Below are 19,342 nucleotides of genomic sequence, written 5' to 3' on the forward strand. Positions count from 1 at the left end.
TGATCTGTTTTGATGGCTTTCTTTACTGCCTGTAACTTATGATCTTCAGAGAAGAGCAGGGAGTTTTAGCCAGCATCTATAAAAAGTGATTAAATTGTCATTCACCTCATTCGCTAGATTTTGCTACACCATTTTCCTACATGAAATAATTATACTTTAAAAATAATTTTAAGGGATGTGATGCACATCCTGAGGATACAATGTCATTTATATACTGTATATTTCTTCTTAGTAAATAGCTCATATGGTTTCAAGGTTAATGGTCACCAAAAAGTGAAATGAAGACTGAAGGAAACAGCTTGATTGCACCTTATTCCTCCTTGATTTGTGAATGAACATATACAGTTATTTTCAGAGGTAGGGGCAGAAAAATGTCAACCAGGGTTTATGTGATTGTTCTTCAGTGATTCACTGCCACAGAATGCATACATGTGAATTATTGGCTGAGGAGAGTACAGGAATCTGTTGTAATCTCCCAAAAGTTCTATAATCCATATAGGCTTTCAACAATGACTTTGAACAGGAGGATATCTGTGGGATGATATTGCAAGATGAATTGGAGATTAGGTTTTATGACTGGGAAATCATGTTTGATTACTTGTTACTTCATAGCACTCAATCAATGTGAATAATAGACTTTTGGTGGTACAGAACTTCAGTATTGCTGAAAAATACTCATTTTGTCAATGCTTTTCATTTTTTACTTATCAGGACAATTTCCAAGAATACCAATAAAGGGAAAACCAACATTTACACTGCATGAGAGGAGAGTGCTGATTGGTGGCAAGTGAATTCAGATTGTTAGAGGCATTGCTATAGAGAATACACCAGTTAATAATGACCAGTTCATTGACAAGCTCTGTTTACATTTAAACCAGGCAGGTAGGCTTTGGTCAAGGTGTTGCACTGAGAAATGAACCAACAAATGGTTATCAGCTTTTTTTGTTCAGTTGAAACTGGTGGAAGTGTGTGTACATGTTCTTTCTGACTACAAACAGCAGGGCCTAATGTATTGACGTCTCAACCTTCCAATATACACATGTGCCATATTACAACCCTAAATTGGTTGAATACATAATTCTTGTCACACTCAGAATTATCCACCAAATGTTGTCCAGTTACAGAATCACGTCTAATGTTGGACATTTTGTTGCAAACACAAACTGGTTGAGTGTAGTGAATACCTCCCAACAACAACAAAAACAGAAATTTCTGGAAAAGCTCAGCTGGTCTGGCAGCATTTGTGAAGAGAAGTCTATGTTAACGTTTCAGGTCTGGTGAATAGAAACATAGGAACATAGAAGATAGGAGCAGGAGGAGGCCATTCAGCCCTTCGAGTCTGCTCCACCATTCTTCACGATCATGGCTGATCGTCCAACTCAATAGCCTAATCCCGCTTTCTCCCCATAACCTTTGATCCATTTGTTCCAAGTGCTATATCTAGCCGGCTCTTGAATACGTTCAATATTTTGGCATTAATTACCTGCTGTGATAATGAATTCCACAGGCTCACCACTCTTTGGGTGAAGAAACGTCTCCTCATCTCCGTCCTGGATCGTCTACCCCAAATCCTCAGACTGTGACCCCTGGTTCTGAACATACCCACCATCAGGAACATCCTCCCTGCATCTGCCCTGTCTGGTCCTGTTAGAATTTTAGAAGAAGATGTGTTGTTTGAAATGATCTGCAAGTCTTTGGTGCATGAGCCCTACATACCTGCCATTGCACTGAAAATTTTCTTATGGATGAAGGATTGGTTGGCTAACAGAAACTGAACTGAGTAGAGCTAGAGGTTGTTTTGAGGTTGGCAAGCTCTAATGAATGAGTGCCACAATGATCAGCACTAGACACCTAACAATTTGCAAACTACAGTAAATTTTGCATTAAAGATCTGATTGTGCTTGATGCTGCAAGTACTCATCAGGACCTTTTTCTTCCCTTTAATAGATTGATCCATATTTGCCCTACGAATTCAACTGTGAAGGAATGTTGCAGAGAGTCAGTGCTTTTATTGAAAATCAGGTAATTTATTTTATTGTACAATCTAGAAATGTTGACTTGAGAAATCTCCTAGAAAATTACTGTTTAATCGGATGAGTCACTGTTTCTGTGTTTTGACAATAGAATTGCTGGCTGATTTTTTTTTTATATGGTAATTAAATGAAGAGTATTTGAGATAATTACAGTATTTAAATGCTGTTCAAAAGGATTCATTCTATTTCACTGAACTCAGATAAGACGATTAATTCAATTGGATATTGTATAAATTTGAAATATTGAAAATTGTTTTCTCAAATCTATCGAATATTCAAATTTCAACTATGTTAGAAGATTTTGCTGACAAGTGTTCCTCCTGTTCCTACTTAACAAGTAGAATTAAATCTATTTGTCTAATTTGTTTACCTATCTGATTAAAGTCTGTACTTTGCACCATGTAGCTTGGTTTCAGAAAAGCAAGATTAAATTTTCTTGTGATATGTTGAAGAGTATCATGTAAACATACAGGAAATACTCAAGGCAGCAGCTGTGAGAAGAACAGAAGAGTTAGTATTTCAAATATAAACTCTTCCAAGCATATACTGAAGTGTTCACTTCTCCATTTCCTCTAGCCTGCCCTGCTGAGAATTTCAAGCATCTGTAATATTTGTTTTCTGCTCAATGTTAGCAAGCATGATAGATAAACCTCATTTTATACAGGGAATATGATCTAATACTTGATTCTGGAGTTGAGAGGGCTGACTTATGAGGAGAAATCGAGTACTCTGGGGCTATGCTCATTGGCATTTAGAAGAATGACCAAGGGAATCTGTAGAAACGTACAAAATTATGAAGGGAATAGATAAGATAGAAGCACGAAGGTTATTTTGACTGGCAGCTGAAACTAGAGCTAGGGGTCATAGCCTCAATGAGGGGGAGCAGATTTAGGACTGAGTTGAGGAGGAACTTCTTCACCCCAAAGAGTTGTGAATCTGTGGAATTCCCTGCCCAGTGAAGCAGTTGAGGCTACCTTGTTGAATGCCTTTAAGGCAAAGATAGATTTTTGAACAGTAAAGAAATTAAATGTTACGGTGAGAGGGCGGGTAAGTGGAGCTGAGTCCACAAAAAGATCAGTCATGATCTTATTGAATGGTGGAGCAGGCTCAATGGACCAGATGGCCGACGATTCCTATTTCTTATTTCTATTTATACTGTTATTACTTGCTCAAATAGAAGTTGAGCACAGATTTTTTTTTTTTAAGATTTGTTTTAATTATTTCAAAGGATGTGAGCATTTCTGGCGAGAACAAGATTAGTTGTTATTCCTAATTGCCATTGAGAAAGTGGTGGTGAGCTACTACCTTAAACTGCTGCAGTCCGCCTGGCATAGGTATGCCAACAGCGCTGTTTTAAAAAAAAATTATGTTCAGGATTTTGAACCAGCAGCATTGAAACAATGGTAATATATTTCCAAGCCAGGATGGTCTACGGCTTTGAGTGGAACTTTCAGTTGATGTTTGGTGAGTTTGATGCACTTATCCTGCTGTGTTGTAGAAGTCACAGGTTTGCATGTTGCTTTTGAAGGAGGGGAATTGTTGAAGTGCATCTCGTGTATTGCCTGCAATACAACCACTGCATGGTAGAAGGAATGAATGTTGAAAGTGCTGAGTGGGATGCTACTCATGGGGCCAACTTTGTGTATGGTATGGAGCTTCTTGAGGGTTGTTAAAGCCACATAACATACCACGTGAATGGAGAGGACTTTGTCGTACTTCTGAATCATGTGGACGAGCTCTGAGAAGTCAGGAGGTGAGTCATTTACTGCAAAATACCCAGCCCATGTTCAGCGGTTGTGTCCAGAGTATTTATGTCATTGGCTCTGTTCAATTTCTGGTCAGTGCTAACCTTTGCAAGATGTTGATGATGTGGGATTTGTAGTAATGCTGGTGATGTCAAGGGGACATAATTTGATTCTCTCTGGGTTGGAACTGATCATTGGCAAATACTTTTGTGTTGTGGACTTCAGTTGCCATTTCTTATCCCAAGTCAGAATGTTGTTCAGGTCTTGCAAGTGAGAATGCAATGTTCAGTATCTGAGAAAGTCATAAATGGTAGTGAACACTGCAATCATCCTCCAATATCTCTGCCTCTGACATTGATAAATGGAAGGAGATTGATGAAGCCCCTGAATAGGGTTGGATTTACGACACTAACCTTCAAAAATTCTGCAGCAATGTGCTGGGGCTGGCATGATTAGTCTCCAACAACCACAACCTCAACATCTTGTATGCCACGTACAACTCCAATCATTAGAGAGTCTTTGTGACTCTTGTGTCATCTTTTGAAATCAGATCATTTGGCCCAAGGCTGCAATGAGGCGAGAAGCCGAGTTGCCTTGACAGAACCCAAAATCCCACGTAAGTGTCACTTGACAGCTCATTGAAGTCTTCTGTCACTTTGATCTTGCTTATAGTTAAATGTTTGTTGTATAAGGGGTGAAACATGACTGAGTTAACAAATCTGGTCAGGGTAGGCAAATGGGGCTTAAATCAACATGGGTGTTAATTCAAAAAAGGGCCCTCGTTCAAAAGGTTCAGAAAAATAAGTAATCTGTAGAAAGGAATAGTAAGGAATGGAACTTCAATTGGATGGTTGTCAGGGCCACCGAAAGGATCCTGATTGGTGAAAACTGTGATGTAGAAGGAAGAGTCGCAGCAGGTGGGAAGAAGGGTATAATGAAGGATGGAAACAGCATATTTAGAGTGGGAAACACCATCACATTAGGTGCATTGGGGAGGGAGAAACAACAAGAGAATTGAATAAGGCACAAAAGGCAATTGCAGGGTGTAGGGATCTGAATGCGAGTGAAATCAAGAAGAGCAAGAATATCAAAGGAGATTGTTGTAGGGCTAATATTCATGAAAGAAGATTGAAGAAAAGTGGAGACTACGAAGGAAAGGCAAGAATGTCTACAACAGTGGAATGGATGTGTAGTGTGCGGTGGGTGTGCAGTAGTTAGAGGGTGAACCAGCATTTCTTTCCTAAATTGCCTTACAAAGGAAGGCCTTGCAGAATACACAGTACAAATGGGAAAGGCACTCCATAATTCATTTAACTCTGAGAAGAAAGGCACATAAGACTCTCCAACAGTGGTGATGGGGTATAGTTATTCCACATGCTGCTGTGCAAAAGCATTCACAGGCCTCTGTGTGTGTGTGTGTAAATATAAAACATTTTGCTGAGGTTGAGGAACAGGAATAGACTGTGCTAACAGAACCAGAAACATGTCACTGAAGAGGACTGCAGTGGTAGACAAATGTGCAGAACCTGAAGAGGGGAACCAGGATCGTCTGTGCTATCAAGAAGTACTGGGAGAGATCTGCTTGAATATGTGACAGCTACCTGCAGATGGGTGAAAGCTTTTGCCGCAGATGGGTGAAAGCTTTTGCCACAGATGTCATCTGAAGACTAGGATGGTGTCACTCTCAGTTACCACCTTCTCCTCCAGACAGATCTGCAGCCCACGTGGCTTTGAAGGCAGCACTCGGTTTGTAGTGCTGAAGATCACAGCAACATTGAACATCCTAGTCATTGGCTGTTTTCAAATTATAAGAAAGGACATTTGTGATATATCCCCAATAGTGCATTCATGAGTTCACTGGCTTTTACAGGAAAGAAATACAGTTTGTTTAGTTTACCAAATATCCAGAGAATCGAGGTTCCAAAATCTTAAGATTGTTAGCCATCGCTGGACTCCCTCAGTACAAATTGGTTATCAACTGCATGCATAAGGCCCTCTTAACTCCACTGCATCATCCAGCAAAGTTCCTGAATAGGAAGGTACTTCACTCCCTAACGACCAGCCAATTCGTAACCACAGCCAACACTTCCTGCAGATGTATGCTTGCTGTCCAGGGAGCTGTCATGACATGCATGTTCTGCACTGATTCCTCGAATTTATTTTTTTCCTCCATATACTTCCAGGGCTAGCTCATAGGTGATCAGGGATAGCTGCAGAGAGCATGGTTAATTAACCCCAGGGAGTGACTTAGAGGGGCAGATGGTGCAGCCACTACCGCCTCAGGCAAGGAAGAACAGGAGTCTGGAGGTGCTGAGGGAGCAGATGCTGATGTTTACCATGCTGAAGAGGCCACGACAGTGCTGAGCTGAGGCAGGCAGGCGCAGGAAAAGCTACTAGTGACTAGTTCTGAGGGTGTATATGTTTGCTATAAAATAGAAGAATCGCAACTATGAACCAATTATGGTGCAGATACATTCTTACCCTTGAGGGAATGCTTGCTTTAAACTTTGTAAAACGTGCACAATGAATGGTAAACAAAATACATGTTAATTCATTCCCAAAAAGCTGATGTTTTCTGGCAAGTGCATCATTATGGAGTTTTGAAAGGTTATGTAGCATTTGTAATTTTATGACTGAAACCTTTGTTTGCAAGGGACACTTGGAGCTGTAGATGTCTAAACTATCTTGATTGACTTGCAGGACCCCGAACATGTGTCTTGCATTCCCACTTTCTAGAGGGTAGCAAAGAATGACAGTGTCAGCACTCTTTGCACTGTACCACATGAAGTATGTATGCTGATCAGTACTCCTCAAGGTTGTCCATAAGGAAAACCTAAATAGTCAGAATCTCAACCAATTGAAACCGATCACAAGTCTTTTTGACAAAGTGCTGTATTTATGTCAGGTATCAGGTCATACGAACAGTTTACACTGCGTGCATGTGACATCATTGTTGTTGAGTCTTTCTTTTCATGCTGCTATGTCATCGTGCCACATCAGTTGAGCTTGAGGATATGTGCTGACTGCTTTGCCAGCTTGCTTCTAATGACTTTAGGCATACTGTGGTGATCTAGGAGCTAGAGGGCTCTTGCCTGTTTAGGGCCTCCTCCACAATACAGAGCAATCTCTCTGGCTTGACCTGGATGGAGGCATTTGGTCACTGGCAAAAGGAATTTGGTGTGGAAGAACACCTCAATTAGCCCCTAAAGTTATGCAACCATCTAACTTGGTCATGATTAGTAAACTGCCTGCGTAGCAATATGGATTACCAAAATATGATCATGTTGGTAAAATTATGCGCTGGTTGTTAAAATGCATAATTGCAGTATGCAATAATATCAGTCTAGCTCTATTTTAAAAAAGATCTTCAAGAGCCTTGGAAGTGTCATGCGAAAAAATACCCACCAATTAATTATGACATTCGGGTGAAATGTTCTAGTGTTTGGATTAATTTACTTGTGCAAGCAGGAGAAAGGTTTACAAATACTTAGCCTTGGGTAGGATGTTTGATAAAGTAATTTACATGTGATCTGTGGAAGAAATTAAGGACTTGATGGCTTTTAAAAAGCTTCATCTTTGTAATGCCTAATAACAATAGAATTTTTCCCTTCTAATCTTAACTTTATTTTGCCTTTCATTTTGGAGAAAAGGAGCCAGGATAAACAGCCATGGTCAGTCACTGCTTCACACAGAGGATGTCCTGATGCTGCTGTGGTGACCAAAAAATGGTGCCATAACATAGCCACTTTATCATTTAGGTCTCATTTAAATACCTCTAGCCAGTTGTGAAGTTTGAATGAATGGTCCACTACAATTCACTGGTTGGTGAGGGCAAAACTTTTTCAGGCATTTATGTGGAGCCAGCCAACAGTTAAAGGTGATGTATGGGGTTGCGATCCTAATGGAGGTTGCCCACAAACGTTTTGGCCGAGCACTAGAAATCTTTGTGATCTCGGTTGTATCTGTACTTAGCCATATAAAATTTTCCAGAACGTGCATTTACATTAATTTCTAGCAGTCCTTTTTAATGTCTGCTAGTTAGGTCAGTCAGGACATATTGCAGCTAAACAACTTTCACACTACAAGAGTTGCGAGAGTACATAGAACAGGCCTTTCAGCCCACCATATCTGCACCAACCATGATGCTGTTCTAACCTAATCCCACCTGACTGCACATGTTCTATATGTCTCTCTTCCCTGCCTGTTCATGTCTGTTTAAATGCCTCAAACGTTGCTTTCATATCTGCTTCTACCACTGCCCCTGGCAGAGCATTCCAGGCACCTACCATCCTTTGTGTAACAAAAACATGCCTTAACTATCCACCCTATCCGTGCCTGTCATAATTCCTATACTTCCAGTAAGTTGACGCTCTAACAAGGAAGATTCAAGTATGTCCAGCCTCTCCTTTTATAGTTAATACACCTCCTGAGAAATACCCTGGTAAACCTCTCTTTCCCTCTCCAAAGCTGCCTCATTCTTCCTATCATGTGGTGATCAAAACTGCACGCTGTATTCCAAATGTAGCCAAATAAAGTTTTTAAACAGCAGCAACATAACTTGACAATTTTTCTACTCAGTGCCTAGATTGATGAAGGCAGGCTTGCTGCGTGCTTTCTTTACCACCTTATTCACTTGTGTCGCCATTTTCAGAGAGATGTGGACTTGCACCCAAAGATCCCTCTGTATTTCAATGCTCTTAAGCATTCTGCCATTTACTGCACACTTTCCTTGTGCATTTGACCTCCCAAAATGCATCACCTCATGCTTGTCCAGATGAAGTTCCATCTGCCAGTTCTCTTTACAACTTTCCAACTGATCTCTATCCTAGTGTATCATTTGACAACCTTCCACACAATCGACAACACCAAATTTCATGACAGCTGCCAACTTACTAATCAAATCCTCTGTTTTCGTCCAATTATTCATGTGTATATATATTACAAACAATAGAGGTCCAACTCTCAACAGATCCCATGTGACTTAATCTTCTGGACCAGTCTGCCTTTCCAAATATGTCACCTTGTCACATGGTGCACACTTGGTCTGTTTCGATTCCTAGAGTAATACAGCATGGAAACAGACCCTTTGGCCCAAACTGGTCCATGCTGAACATGGTGCTCACTGAGCTAATTCCAGTTGCCTGCATTTGGTCCATATCCCTCTAAACCCTTCCCATCCCTGTACTTATCCAAATGTTTTTTAAATGTTGCTATTGTACCTGCCCCAACCACTTTCTCTGGCAGCCCATTCCATATACAACCACTCTGCAAGAAGAAGTTGCCCCTCAGGTCCTTCTTAAATCTGTCCCCTCTCACCTTAAACCTATGCCTTCTAGTTCTTAATTCTCCATCACTGGGGGGATAAAGACTATATGTATTCATCCTATCTATGCCCCTCATGATTTTGTACACCTCAATGAGGTCACCCCTCATTCTCCTACTTTTCAAGGAATAAAGTCCTATCCTGGCCAACCTATCCCTGTAACTCACCTACTAGTCCTGGCAACATCCTCATAAATCATCTTTGCACACTTTGCAGTTTAACTATGTCTTTCCTATAACAGGGTGACCAAAACTCTGCACACAACTCCCAAGTGCTGCCTTGCCAACTGTAACATAATGTCCCAACTCCTATGCTCAATGCCTCGACCAATGCAGGCCAGCATGCTAAATGCCTTCTTCACCATCCTATTTACTTGCGACGGTGCTTTGAGCTATGTACTTGTACTCCTAGGTCCCTCTGTTCCACAACATGCCTCAAGACCTTATCATTTATAGTACAAGTCCTACCTTGGTTTGACTTTCCAAAATACAACACTTCACACTTATCTACATTTGAATTGCATTTGCCAAATCTCAGCCCACTTCCCCGTCGGATCAAGATCCCTCTATAATTTTTGATAACCTTCCTCACTATCAACGAAACCTCGTAATTTTGTATCACCTGCAAACTTACTAATCGTGCCTTGTACATTCACATCCAGGTCATTTATGTAAATAACAAAGGTCCCAGCACTGACCCCTGTGATACACCACTAGTCGCAGGCCTCCAGTCTGAGAAACAACCTTCAATCATCGCCGTCTGCTTCCTACCATCGAGCCAATTTTGAATCCAATTAGCTTGTTCTCCCTGGATCCCATGCGACTTAGTCTTCATGACTAGCCTGCTGTGTGGGACCTAGTCAAAGGCCTTTATAAAGTTCGTATAGACCACATCTACTGTCCAACCCTCATCTATCCTCTTGGTTACCTCTTTGAAAAACACAAAGACTTGTCAGACATGACTTTCCAATTTGTCAGACAAATTAAATTAATATCTTCTACCTGCCCTTGGTCCATATCCCTCCATTCCTTGCATATTTATGTGCTTATCTAAATGTTCCTTAAACACCACTATCCTATCTGCTTTCACCACCACCCCTGGCAGTGCATTGTAGACTGCGACCACTCTCTCTATGTTAAATAAAACTTGCCTCCTCTCCCCTTACATCCATGCCCCCTAGTATTAGACATTTCAACTCGGGGGGGTAGGGGGGGGGAGAAAGATTCTGACTGTCGGCCCTATCTATGCCCCTCACAATTTTATAGACTTCTATCCAGTCTCTTTTCAGCCTCCGCTGTTCCAGAGAAAACAACCTGAGTATTTTTAGCCTCTCCTTGTAGCTCCTTTAATCTTTATTCATTCATGGAATGAGGGCGTTGCTGGTGAGGCAGCACTTATTGCCCATCCCTAATTGCCCAGAGGGCAGTTAAGAGTCAACCACATTGCTGTGGGTTCTGGAATCACATGTAGGCCAGCCCAGGTAAGGATGGCAGTTTCCTTCCCTGAAGGATATTAGTGAACCAGATGGGTTTTTCCCGACAATCGACTATTGATTCACAGTCATTGTTAGGTTCTTAATTCCAGATGTTGATTGAATTCAAATTCCACCATCTGCTGTGACTGGAATCGAATCCATAGTCTCCAGAACATTTTCTGGGTCTCTGGATTAACAGGCGAATGATAATACCACTAGGCCATTGCCTCCCCTCACACCCTCTAATCCAGGCAGCATCCTGGTAAACCTCTTCTGCACCCTCTCCAAAGCCTCTCTATCTTTCCTGTAATGTGGCGTCCAGAATTGAACGCAATACTCTTAAGTGTGACCCAACCAAAGTCTGCAAAGCTGCAATATGACACCCTGACTCTTGGATTCAATTCCCTGACCAATAAAGGCAAGCATGCCACTCACCTTCATTAACCACTCTATCGACTTGTGTGGCCACTTCCAGGGAACAATGGACTTCAACCCCAAGATTCCTCCTATACATCAGTGTTGTTCAGGGTCCTGCCCTTAACTGTATACTTTCCCTTTTAATACTTGATCTCCCAAAGTGCAGCACCTCACACCATCTGGATTAAAGTCAATCTGCCATTTCTTGACATATCTATATAGCCTGCTGTATCCTTTGACAACATTCTACATTATCTGGTCCCCCCCACCCCCCCAATCCTCTCTGAATCTCCTGCCAGCTCTTAAAACTCATGCCAGCTCATGATTGACCCCTCAACCCAGGGGAACAGCTGCTGTCTATTCACCCTGTCCACACTCCTTTACAATCTTATGCACCTCAATCATATCCCTCCACAAGCTTCTTTGCTCTAAAGAAAACAATCCAAGCCTATCTACTTTCTCCTTTATAGTTCAATTTCTCCATCCCAGGCAACATCTGGTGAACCTCCTCTATCACTTTTAGTGCTAATACATCCTTCCTGTCGAGAGGTGACCAGAACTGCACACAGTACTCCAATTGCAGCTTGATGAACTCTCCTGTACAACTCCGACATTACCTCCTTGCAGTTATACTTCAAGTCGCGACTGATGAAAGCAAGTGTCCCATATGCTGCCTTAACTATCCTGTTCATATGCTCTGCTGACTTCAGGAATCTGAATAATTACTCCCAGATCCCTCTGTTCATCTAAGCTACCCAGTGTTCTGCCATTCATTAAATACTCCCTCCTCATTTCTTCTTCCAAAGTGCATCTTCTCACACGTTGGGTTAAATACCATCTGCCACTGGTCTGTCCATCTGACCAACCCATCTATATCTTCTTGTAACCTACAACCATCTTCTTTGCTATTAACCACTTGACCAGTTTTGGTGTCATTTGCAAATTTGCTCAACTTTTCCCCCCACATTTTCATCTATATCATTTGTTTGTTATAGACTATAATAAGGGTCTCAGTACTGATTCTTGTGTTACACCGTAGGACACAGACCTCCAGTCACTCAAATGGCCTTCTACCACTACCCTATTGTGTCCAGTTTCTGACCCATCTCACCAAGTTTGCCTGAATTCCATGTGCTTTAACTTTTTGAATCAGTCTGCTTTGTGGGACCTTGTCAAAAGCTTTGCTGAGATCCATATAAACTACATCAACAGAACTTTCCTCACCCACACACTTGATCACATTTTCAAAACATTCCTAATAAATTTGTTAGGCATGTCCTCCCTCTGACAAAGCCATGCTGACTATTTGTAATTAAGTAATGACTTTCCAAGTGGGTATTAATTTGCTCCTTCAGAATTTTCTCCCATAGATTCCCTACCACTGACGTGAGACTCACCAGTCTGTAATTTCCTGGTTCATCTCTACTGTCCCTCTTAAAAAGTGGAACCACGTTAGCCACCGCCCAGTCCTCTGGCACTTTCCCCATAGCCAGAGTCCTTGCAATTTCCTGCCTCACCTCCCACAGTAGCCTGGGATGCAGTTCATCTCGGCCAGGGGATTTGTCTGTTTTTAAGCCCAACAGAGCCTCCAATACATCCTCATTTTCTATGTCAAACTGTGCAAGTTCCTCACAGTCCCATTTTTTGAATTCCATACTTATGTTCTCCTTTTCCAAAGTGAAGACAGAGGCGAAGTATTCATTCAACACCCATCCAATATCCTGCGGTTTCACGCACAGATTGCCACCTTGGTTAGATTCCTGTCACCAACTTTTGACTTATGACTTGTTCTTCATATTTTTAAACAATTTTCAAACACTTGCATCCAAAATCCTCATCACAGGTTTTACTCCCGACTCCAGATGCCTGCACGGTTTCCCTTTGTTTCCACAGCAGCCGTTTATTTTAAATGTTTAGAACGCATTCAGCACAACTATTCAAAATCATCTGATTCATGCTCATTTTAATTTGGCAGTTTTAGACCCAATTTTTTTTCTTTGCTAAATTAAATGTAAATGATTGGGTGTCATCAGATTGGGAAGCATGGGTTCTACCCATGCTTCACTTTTCTTTAGTCTCTTTTGATTTTGCTATTGCAGCATTCAAGCAATTGGTGAGGGAAAAAAAAAAGGAATGTCAAATCTGATTCATCACAGTACTTTGTGTCCCACAGTAACTTTAACCTGTGTCAATTTTCTACTTGCTATCTACTGGTCTTCTCAAGTTACTGGTCACATTTGAATTCCATGCTATGAATCATCTCTACTTTTTTTTTTGGGTTATGGTGCTGCAACTTGCAAAAGCATTGTATAATGTAATCCCATAATCTAGTTAAATTGAATGGATGGGCTGTGAGATCAGTTGTGACCTGTAAAGTACCTACCCCTACAACCCCAAGTCCTGTCAGGAAATGTGTTGCATTCAGCACAGCCAGCATATTTTCAACTACTCATAATCCAGATTATCACTTACGTAGCATCTGTTCTTCCCTGGTTTACTATGAGCAATGCCTTTGTCTTCCTACACCTTTTTTTGCCCTCTTTCTCCCCCACCACCTCCCCTTCACCTCCGTGCTCTGTCTCCACCAATCCATTCACTCTTCCTTTCTCGCCCTTACTCCTATCCCCGATCAGATTAAATGTCACCTTTTTTGCTAGTTGCTTCTAGAAGGGTCACTGAACTCAAAACATTATCTCTGTTTTCTCTCCACAGATGCTGCAGGCCTGCTGGGTTTCTCCACCAATTTGTTTTTGTTTATTTGATAGGGTAGCTATATTTTTGAGTCCAAAAAGGTGGTAATCTCCAGATTACTATCTGAACCACAAACTAATTGGCATAGCAGTATTATTATCGCTGGACTGTTAATCCAGAGACCCAGATAATGTTTTGGAGACTCTGGTTCGAATCCCGCCACAGCAGATGGTGGAATTTGAATTCAGCAAAATATCTGGAATTAAGAAAATAGTGATGACCATGAATTAATTTTGATTGTCGGGGAAAAACCCATCTGGTTCACTAATGTCCTCGAGGGAAGGAAACTGCCATCCTTACCCGGTCTGGCCTACATGTGACTCCAGACCCACAGTAATGTGGTTGACTCTGAACTGCCCTATGGGCAATAAATGCTGCCTAGCCAGCGACACCCTCCTCTGATTAGTGAATTTTTAAAAAAATCACATTTATCTAAATTAAACTCCTTCTGCCACTCTGTGGCCCATCTGATCAAGATCCTGCTGTACTCTGAGGTAACCTCCTTTGCTGTCCGGTACACTTCCAATTTTGGTGTCATCTGCAAACTTACTAACCGTACCTCCTTTGTTCACATTCAAATCAAATCATTTATATAAATGATGAAAAGCAGCAGACCCAGCACCGATCCATGTGGCACACTGCTGGTCACACATCTCCAATCTGAGAAGCAACTCTCCACCACTATCCTCTGTCTTCTATCTTCGAGCCCGTTCTGTGTCCTGATAGCTAGTTCTCCCTCAATTCCATGTGATCTAACCCTGTTAACCAGTCTACCATGAGAAACCTTATTGAATACCTTAATGAAGTCCACGTAGATCAGTCCGCCGCTCTGCCCTCTTCAATCCTCTTCGTTACTTCTTCAAAAAACTCAATCAAGTTTGTGAGACACTATTTCCCATGCACAGAGCCATGTTGACTATCCCTCCTCCATTCTTGCCTTTCAAATACATGTAAATCCTGTCCTTTAGGATTCCCTCCCACAACTTGCCCACCACCAATGTCAGGCTCACCAGTGTACAGTCCCCTGGCTTTTCTTACTACCTTTCTTAAATAGTGGCACCACGTTAGCCAACCTCTAGTCTTCTAGCACCTCGCCAAGCAAGTTGAGGAGAGTATCAAGTTGAAAGAAAAAATATAAGGAGGCCGATGTCTGTGATCACCCCAAAGACTAGGATAAATTCAGAATCCAGCAAAGGAGAACTAAAAAATAATAAAAACAGACAAGGTAAACTGAGGGCAAACGAGCAAGGAATGTTTTAAAAAAAAAACACTGACAAAACCTTCAATATAAAAAGGAAGAGAGGTCAAAGTCAACATGAGCCCCTTAGCAAATAAATCTGGAAAAATTGGTTTTGGAAACAAGAAAATGGCAGAGGAGTTAAACAGATATTTTGCATCAGACTTTGTGGTGGAAGATACTTTGAACATTCCATTAACACTAAAGAATATGGGGAAGAATTAAGTATCATCACCATCATTAAAGAAGTGGTATTAGACAAACTAATGCGGCTAAAAGCAGGTATGTCCCCAGTCCAGATAACTGGCATCCTAGGATCCTAAAAGCGGTAATGGATGCATTGGTTGTAATTTTCCAAAAATTGTTGGAACCTGGAGAAGTACCAGTGCACTGGAAAACTGCTAATGTGACACCGCTATTCAAAATGGAAGGGAAGCAAAAAGCAGGTAACTACAGTCTGACTAGCCCAACACCTTTTGTTGGAAAAGTATTGGAAACTTTATTCAGGAAGAAATTGCACATTTGGAAAATTATAATCTAATCAAGCAGAATCAGTATGGCTTCATGATATCATGACTGACTAAATGAAGAGTTTTTCGAGAAAGTCTCAACCACAGTTCATAGGAGGGAATCTGTAAATATATTGTGTTTGGAGTTCCAGGAGGTGTTTGACATGATACCTCACAAAAGGTTAAGTCATAAGATAAGAGACCATGGTGTTGGAGGTAGTATATTGGCATGGATGGAAAATGGCTAACGGGCAGGAAACAGCGAGTGGGGATGATGGGTTCTTTTTCAAGCTAGAGGGGGGCGAGTCTCGGACCAGAGGCCGTCGCGGGGGAGGCGAGGCCCTTGCTAACTGGAAGCCTTGAGTTTTGAAGCCCAGTGTGGTCTGGAGACTCAGCCGAGTGCGGTCTGGAGGCCAGGGGCTGGCATGGACTTGGTGAAAAGGACTGTAATTTGAGTATTTTATAAGACTTTCATTCTTATGCTGGACTTTTCATGTAATTCAAGTATTTTTTATAAAAAACTGTGTGTTCCTATGTTGGACTTCATTATTCTTTCAATTCTATAACAAATACTTGAGTATCTGTTCCTAGGTATCCAGTACCTAAGAGAGCACCATAAGCAACGACATTGCAAACTTTTCACTGCACTCCTTTGAGTGCACGTGACTAGAAAGCCAATTCTTCTAATTCTAATACTAAAACCAGTGGGGCTCCATAAGGATCAGTGCTGAGACAACAACAGTTTTCAGTATATATTAATAACTTGAAGGAAGGAGGTGAATGTACCATAGCCAAATTTGGAAACAATTTAAAAATAAGTGGAAAGGCGGGTTGTGAGGGGAATACAAACTAATTACAGAGAGATATTCATAGGTTAAGTAAGTGGGGAAAACGTTGGCAAATGGAAACAAATGTGGGAAAATATGTTGTTCATTTGGAAGGGAGAACCAAAGAACAGTATTATTTAAATAGAGATAATCTGCAGAAAGCTGCAGTATGAAGGGAGTAGAGGTAATTGTACGTAACACAGAAAGCTAGCCCATGGGCCCCACAGGTAATCGGGAAGGCTTAATGGAATGTTTGCTTTATTTCAAGGAGATTGGAGTAAGAGTGGGGAAGTCATACTGCAACTGTACAAGGTGCTGATTAGACCACATCTGTTGCACTCTGAACAGTTTAGGTCCCTTATTTAAGGAAATATATCATTTCATTGGAGGCAGTTCAAAGAAGGTTCACTCAGATTGTCTTGTGAGCAAGGGCTAAACAACTTTAGACTCCGTTGATTAGATTGTAAAAGAATAAGAGGTGATCTTGTTGAACACCTCTTTAAGAAATCTTAAGGAATTTGACAAAAGTAAATGCTGAAAGTGTTTCTGCTTATGGGAGAATCTAGGGCCAAAGGACATTGTTGTAGAATAAAGGGGTGCTAATTTAAGACTGAGATGAGGAGGAATTTCTTTGCTCAAAGGGTTAAGAGACTTTGGAACTCCTTGCCAGAGAGGACTGTGGGGTCAGGATCCTTGTGTTTATTTAAAGCTGAGAAAGGTTGATTCTTGATCAGTACGGAAATCAAGGGTAATGGGGAAAGAGCAGGAAAGTGGACATGAGGAATGCCTGATCAGCCATGATCCTATTGAATGGCAGAGCAGGCCTGAGGGGCTGAGCAGCCTCCTGTTCCTGTTTCTTATGGTCATTAGGACTTGTGTAATTTTTTTTTAATAGACAAGTAACTTAATTCTCAATTAAACAGAAACTGACCAACATGAAAGTACAGCAGTAATTTTTTTCTTTAAATGTACCAATTTAAAGCTGACGGTGTTCTGTGCAATTATTTGCAGCAGTAAATATCACTGTTCTAATTAATTTTGTTTGCCTGTGTGAGAAATATTATTTTGCTGTCTGCGTAATGAATTTACATTATGATCACAATATTCAACTAAATATTATAGGATTTCTGCCATGGTCAGGTGATGTGGCCTCCACTGAGTGTGCTCCAAGTTAAAGTTGCGGCTCCCAGGCAGTCATGTAAGCAGGTCTGTCAAGAAAATAAACTCATATGTGAACCTTCCTTCTTTCAACATCTGAACAAAGACAGTGATTTGCAGAAGTAAGTATATTTAAGCAGTTGTTGATGAATAACAGAAAATAAAACTCATTGCAACTTATTTATGGTTTCCTAAGTTAATCAATCACCAAAATTTCTGCTCAGTGAAGATGTTTCCTTCATAGTACATTCATTTTATATAACCTAGATTTAATCATCATTTACAGTGGCTAACAAATACTTACGTAATGCATAGTGCTAATGTTTTTGAGCAGTGTTTATGCTAGTCTACCAGGTACTTTCACAGGAAAATTAACACCAAAGCTCTATTGGGGTGTTTATTCTTAATTATAGCTGTGTTGTAAAAGATTAAATCTGATGAAATTACTTAAATATTTTTATTACATGCAGGTATGGAATTGAATGCTTGTCATTTGAATCTGTGAATGATATTGTTGTTCCGGCTTATGACGAAAACAAGAAACGTTGCTTTTTCCAGAGTGATTTGCTGCTCTTCAGTTGTGCAGGTTCAAATGGAAACCATAAAAGGATCTGTCCATGCAGAGATTATATGAAAGGACAAGTTGCCCTATGCCAAGAATGTGTATAGCAGTTGCTTATCCATTTCCAAAGTAGATTGTGCTTAAAGGTAGGGGATAGTAAGTCTTCATAAGGACCAAGCATTTGGTTAATTGTTTCTGAAGGCATCCCTCAAAAAATTGAAGGAAAATGTGTTTTTTTTATTTAAAACTATAGTATTCATTTGAAGAGAATATATATTAATGAATCCCTGCTGAGCATCTTAATATGGAAACTTTGACAAATTATTCAACTTTCTTATACAGTTTATGTATAGAAGAAAACTGATTTTGTGAAGAGTTGGTATACAGATGTGACTTATAGGTGAACTAGTAAATATTCTAAATTCAGAAAATCATGTTACAAATGCAAAATGAAAATTGAGTTCAGACAACAATAAATATAAAAACCAAAAGAACTGCAGATGCTGTAAATCATGATCAAAAACAGAAGTTGCTGGAAAAGCTCAGCAGGTCTGACAGCATCTTTGAAGAGAAATCAGTTAATGTTTTGGGTTCTCAGAACAGTTCTGAGAAAGGATCACTGGACCCAAAAGGTTTAACTCTTGATTTTTCATCACCAATGCTGCCAGACCTGCTGAGCTTTTCCAGCAGCAATAAATAACGTTGGATAATTGAATATGCTGCAAGAGGCTGCTTAATAAGCTCTGAATTTTAGTTCAGCAAAAATCCAAAAATGATTTTCTCTTTGAAAGTGTCTTACTTCCAGGTTAACGAAGATCCATTACAATGTTCCAGTGTGACCATGCAACAGATCAAAGCATCCTGATAGCTGTTCTTTTCAGGTGTGGTTTCTTTACCAGCATCACTAATGGTGTCAGTTACTTAAAAGTCATATGCTGATGTTGATGGCAGTAATAAGTGCTTGAAATACATAATACTAGTGTTAAACCATGGCTTGAGTTTTGATTTGAATGGTTGAATTAAAATAGCATTGAATTATTATGAAATAAATAGGAAGAGTTCCCAGAATTTATTTGTAACTAAATCTTTTTGGCTTTTATTAAGACGTCATTAGGATGCTGGCAGTGTTTATGAAGTAACTGCCCTTTAGCCAGTGTCAATTGATTCTAATTAGACTTATTTCAGACCATCAGTAAATTAGTTTAATGGACATTTTAAGTAGCAGCTTCCAGTTTGAAAAATAATTGCTGTTGTACTTTGTATAGAAACATTCTGATGTAAACTGTTTTTTAAAACCTTGTTTGTA

At 40.5% G+C, this 19,342-nt stretch overlaps 1 protein-coding gene across 2 annotated transcripts in view; it reads left to right on the top strand.

Moving 5' to 3' along the window:
• Positions 1-18,569, top strand: part of mgat5 (alpha-1,6-mannosylglycoprotein 6-beta-N-acetylglucosaminyltransferase) — a 108,553-nt gene extending 89,984 nt beyond the window's left edge. The window contains exons 13-15 of one of the 2 annotated variants that reach the window (XM_048598852.1): positions 1,948-2,022; positions 17,439-17,596; positions 17,945-18,569. In XM_048598852.1, the coding sequence (XP_048454809.1) occupies positions 1,948-2,022; positions 17,439-17,596; positions 17,945-18,143 (432 nt within the window). In that variant the 3' untranslated portion in view covers positions 18,144-18,569. Of the gene's footprint in view, positions 1-1,947; positions 2,023-17,438; positions 17,597-17,944 lie in introns of those variants that run through there. The other variant, XR_007262458.1, reaches the window with a different exon arrangement.
• Positions 18,570-19,342: the final 773 nt, after the last annotated feature.

The sequence above is a fragment of the Rhincodon typus genome, chromosome 7, assembly GCF_021869965.1.
Source record: "Rhincodon typus isolate 14 chromosome 7, sRhiTyp1.1, whole genome shotgun sequence".
Lineage (NCBI taxonomy): Eukaryota > Metazoa > Chordata > Chondrichthyes > Orectolobiformes > Rhincodontidae > Rhincodon > Rhincodon typus.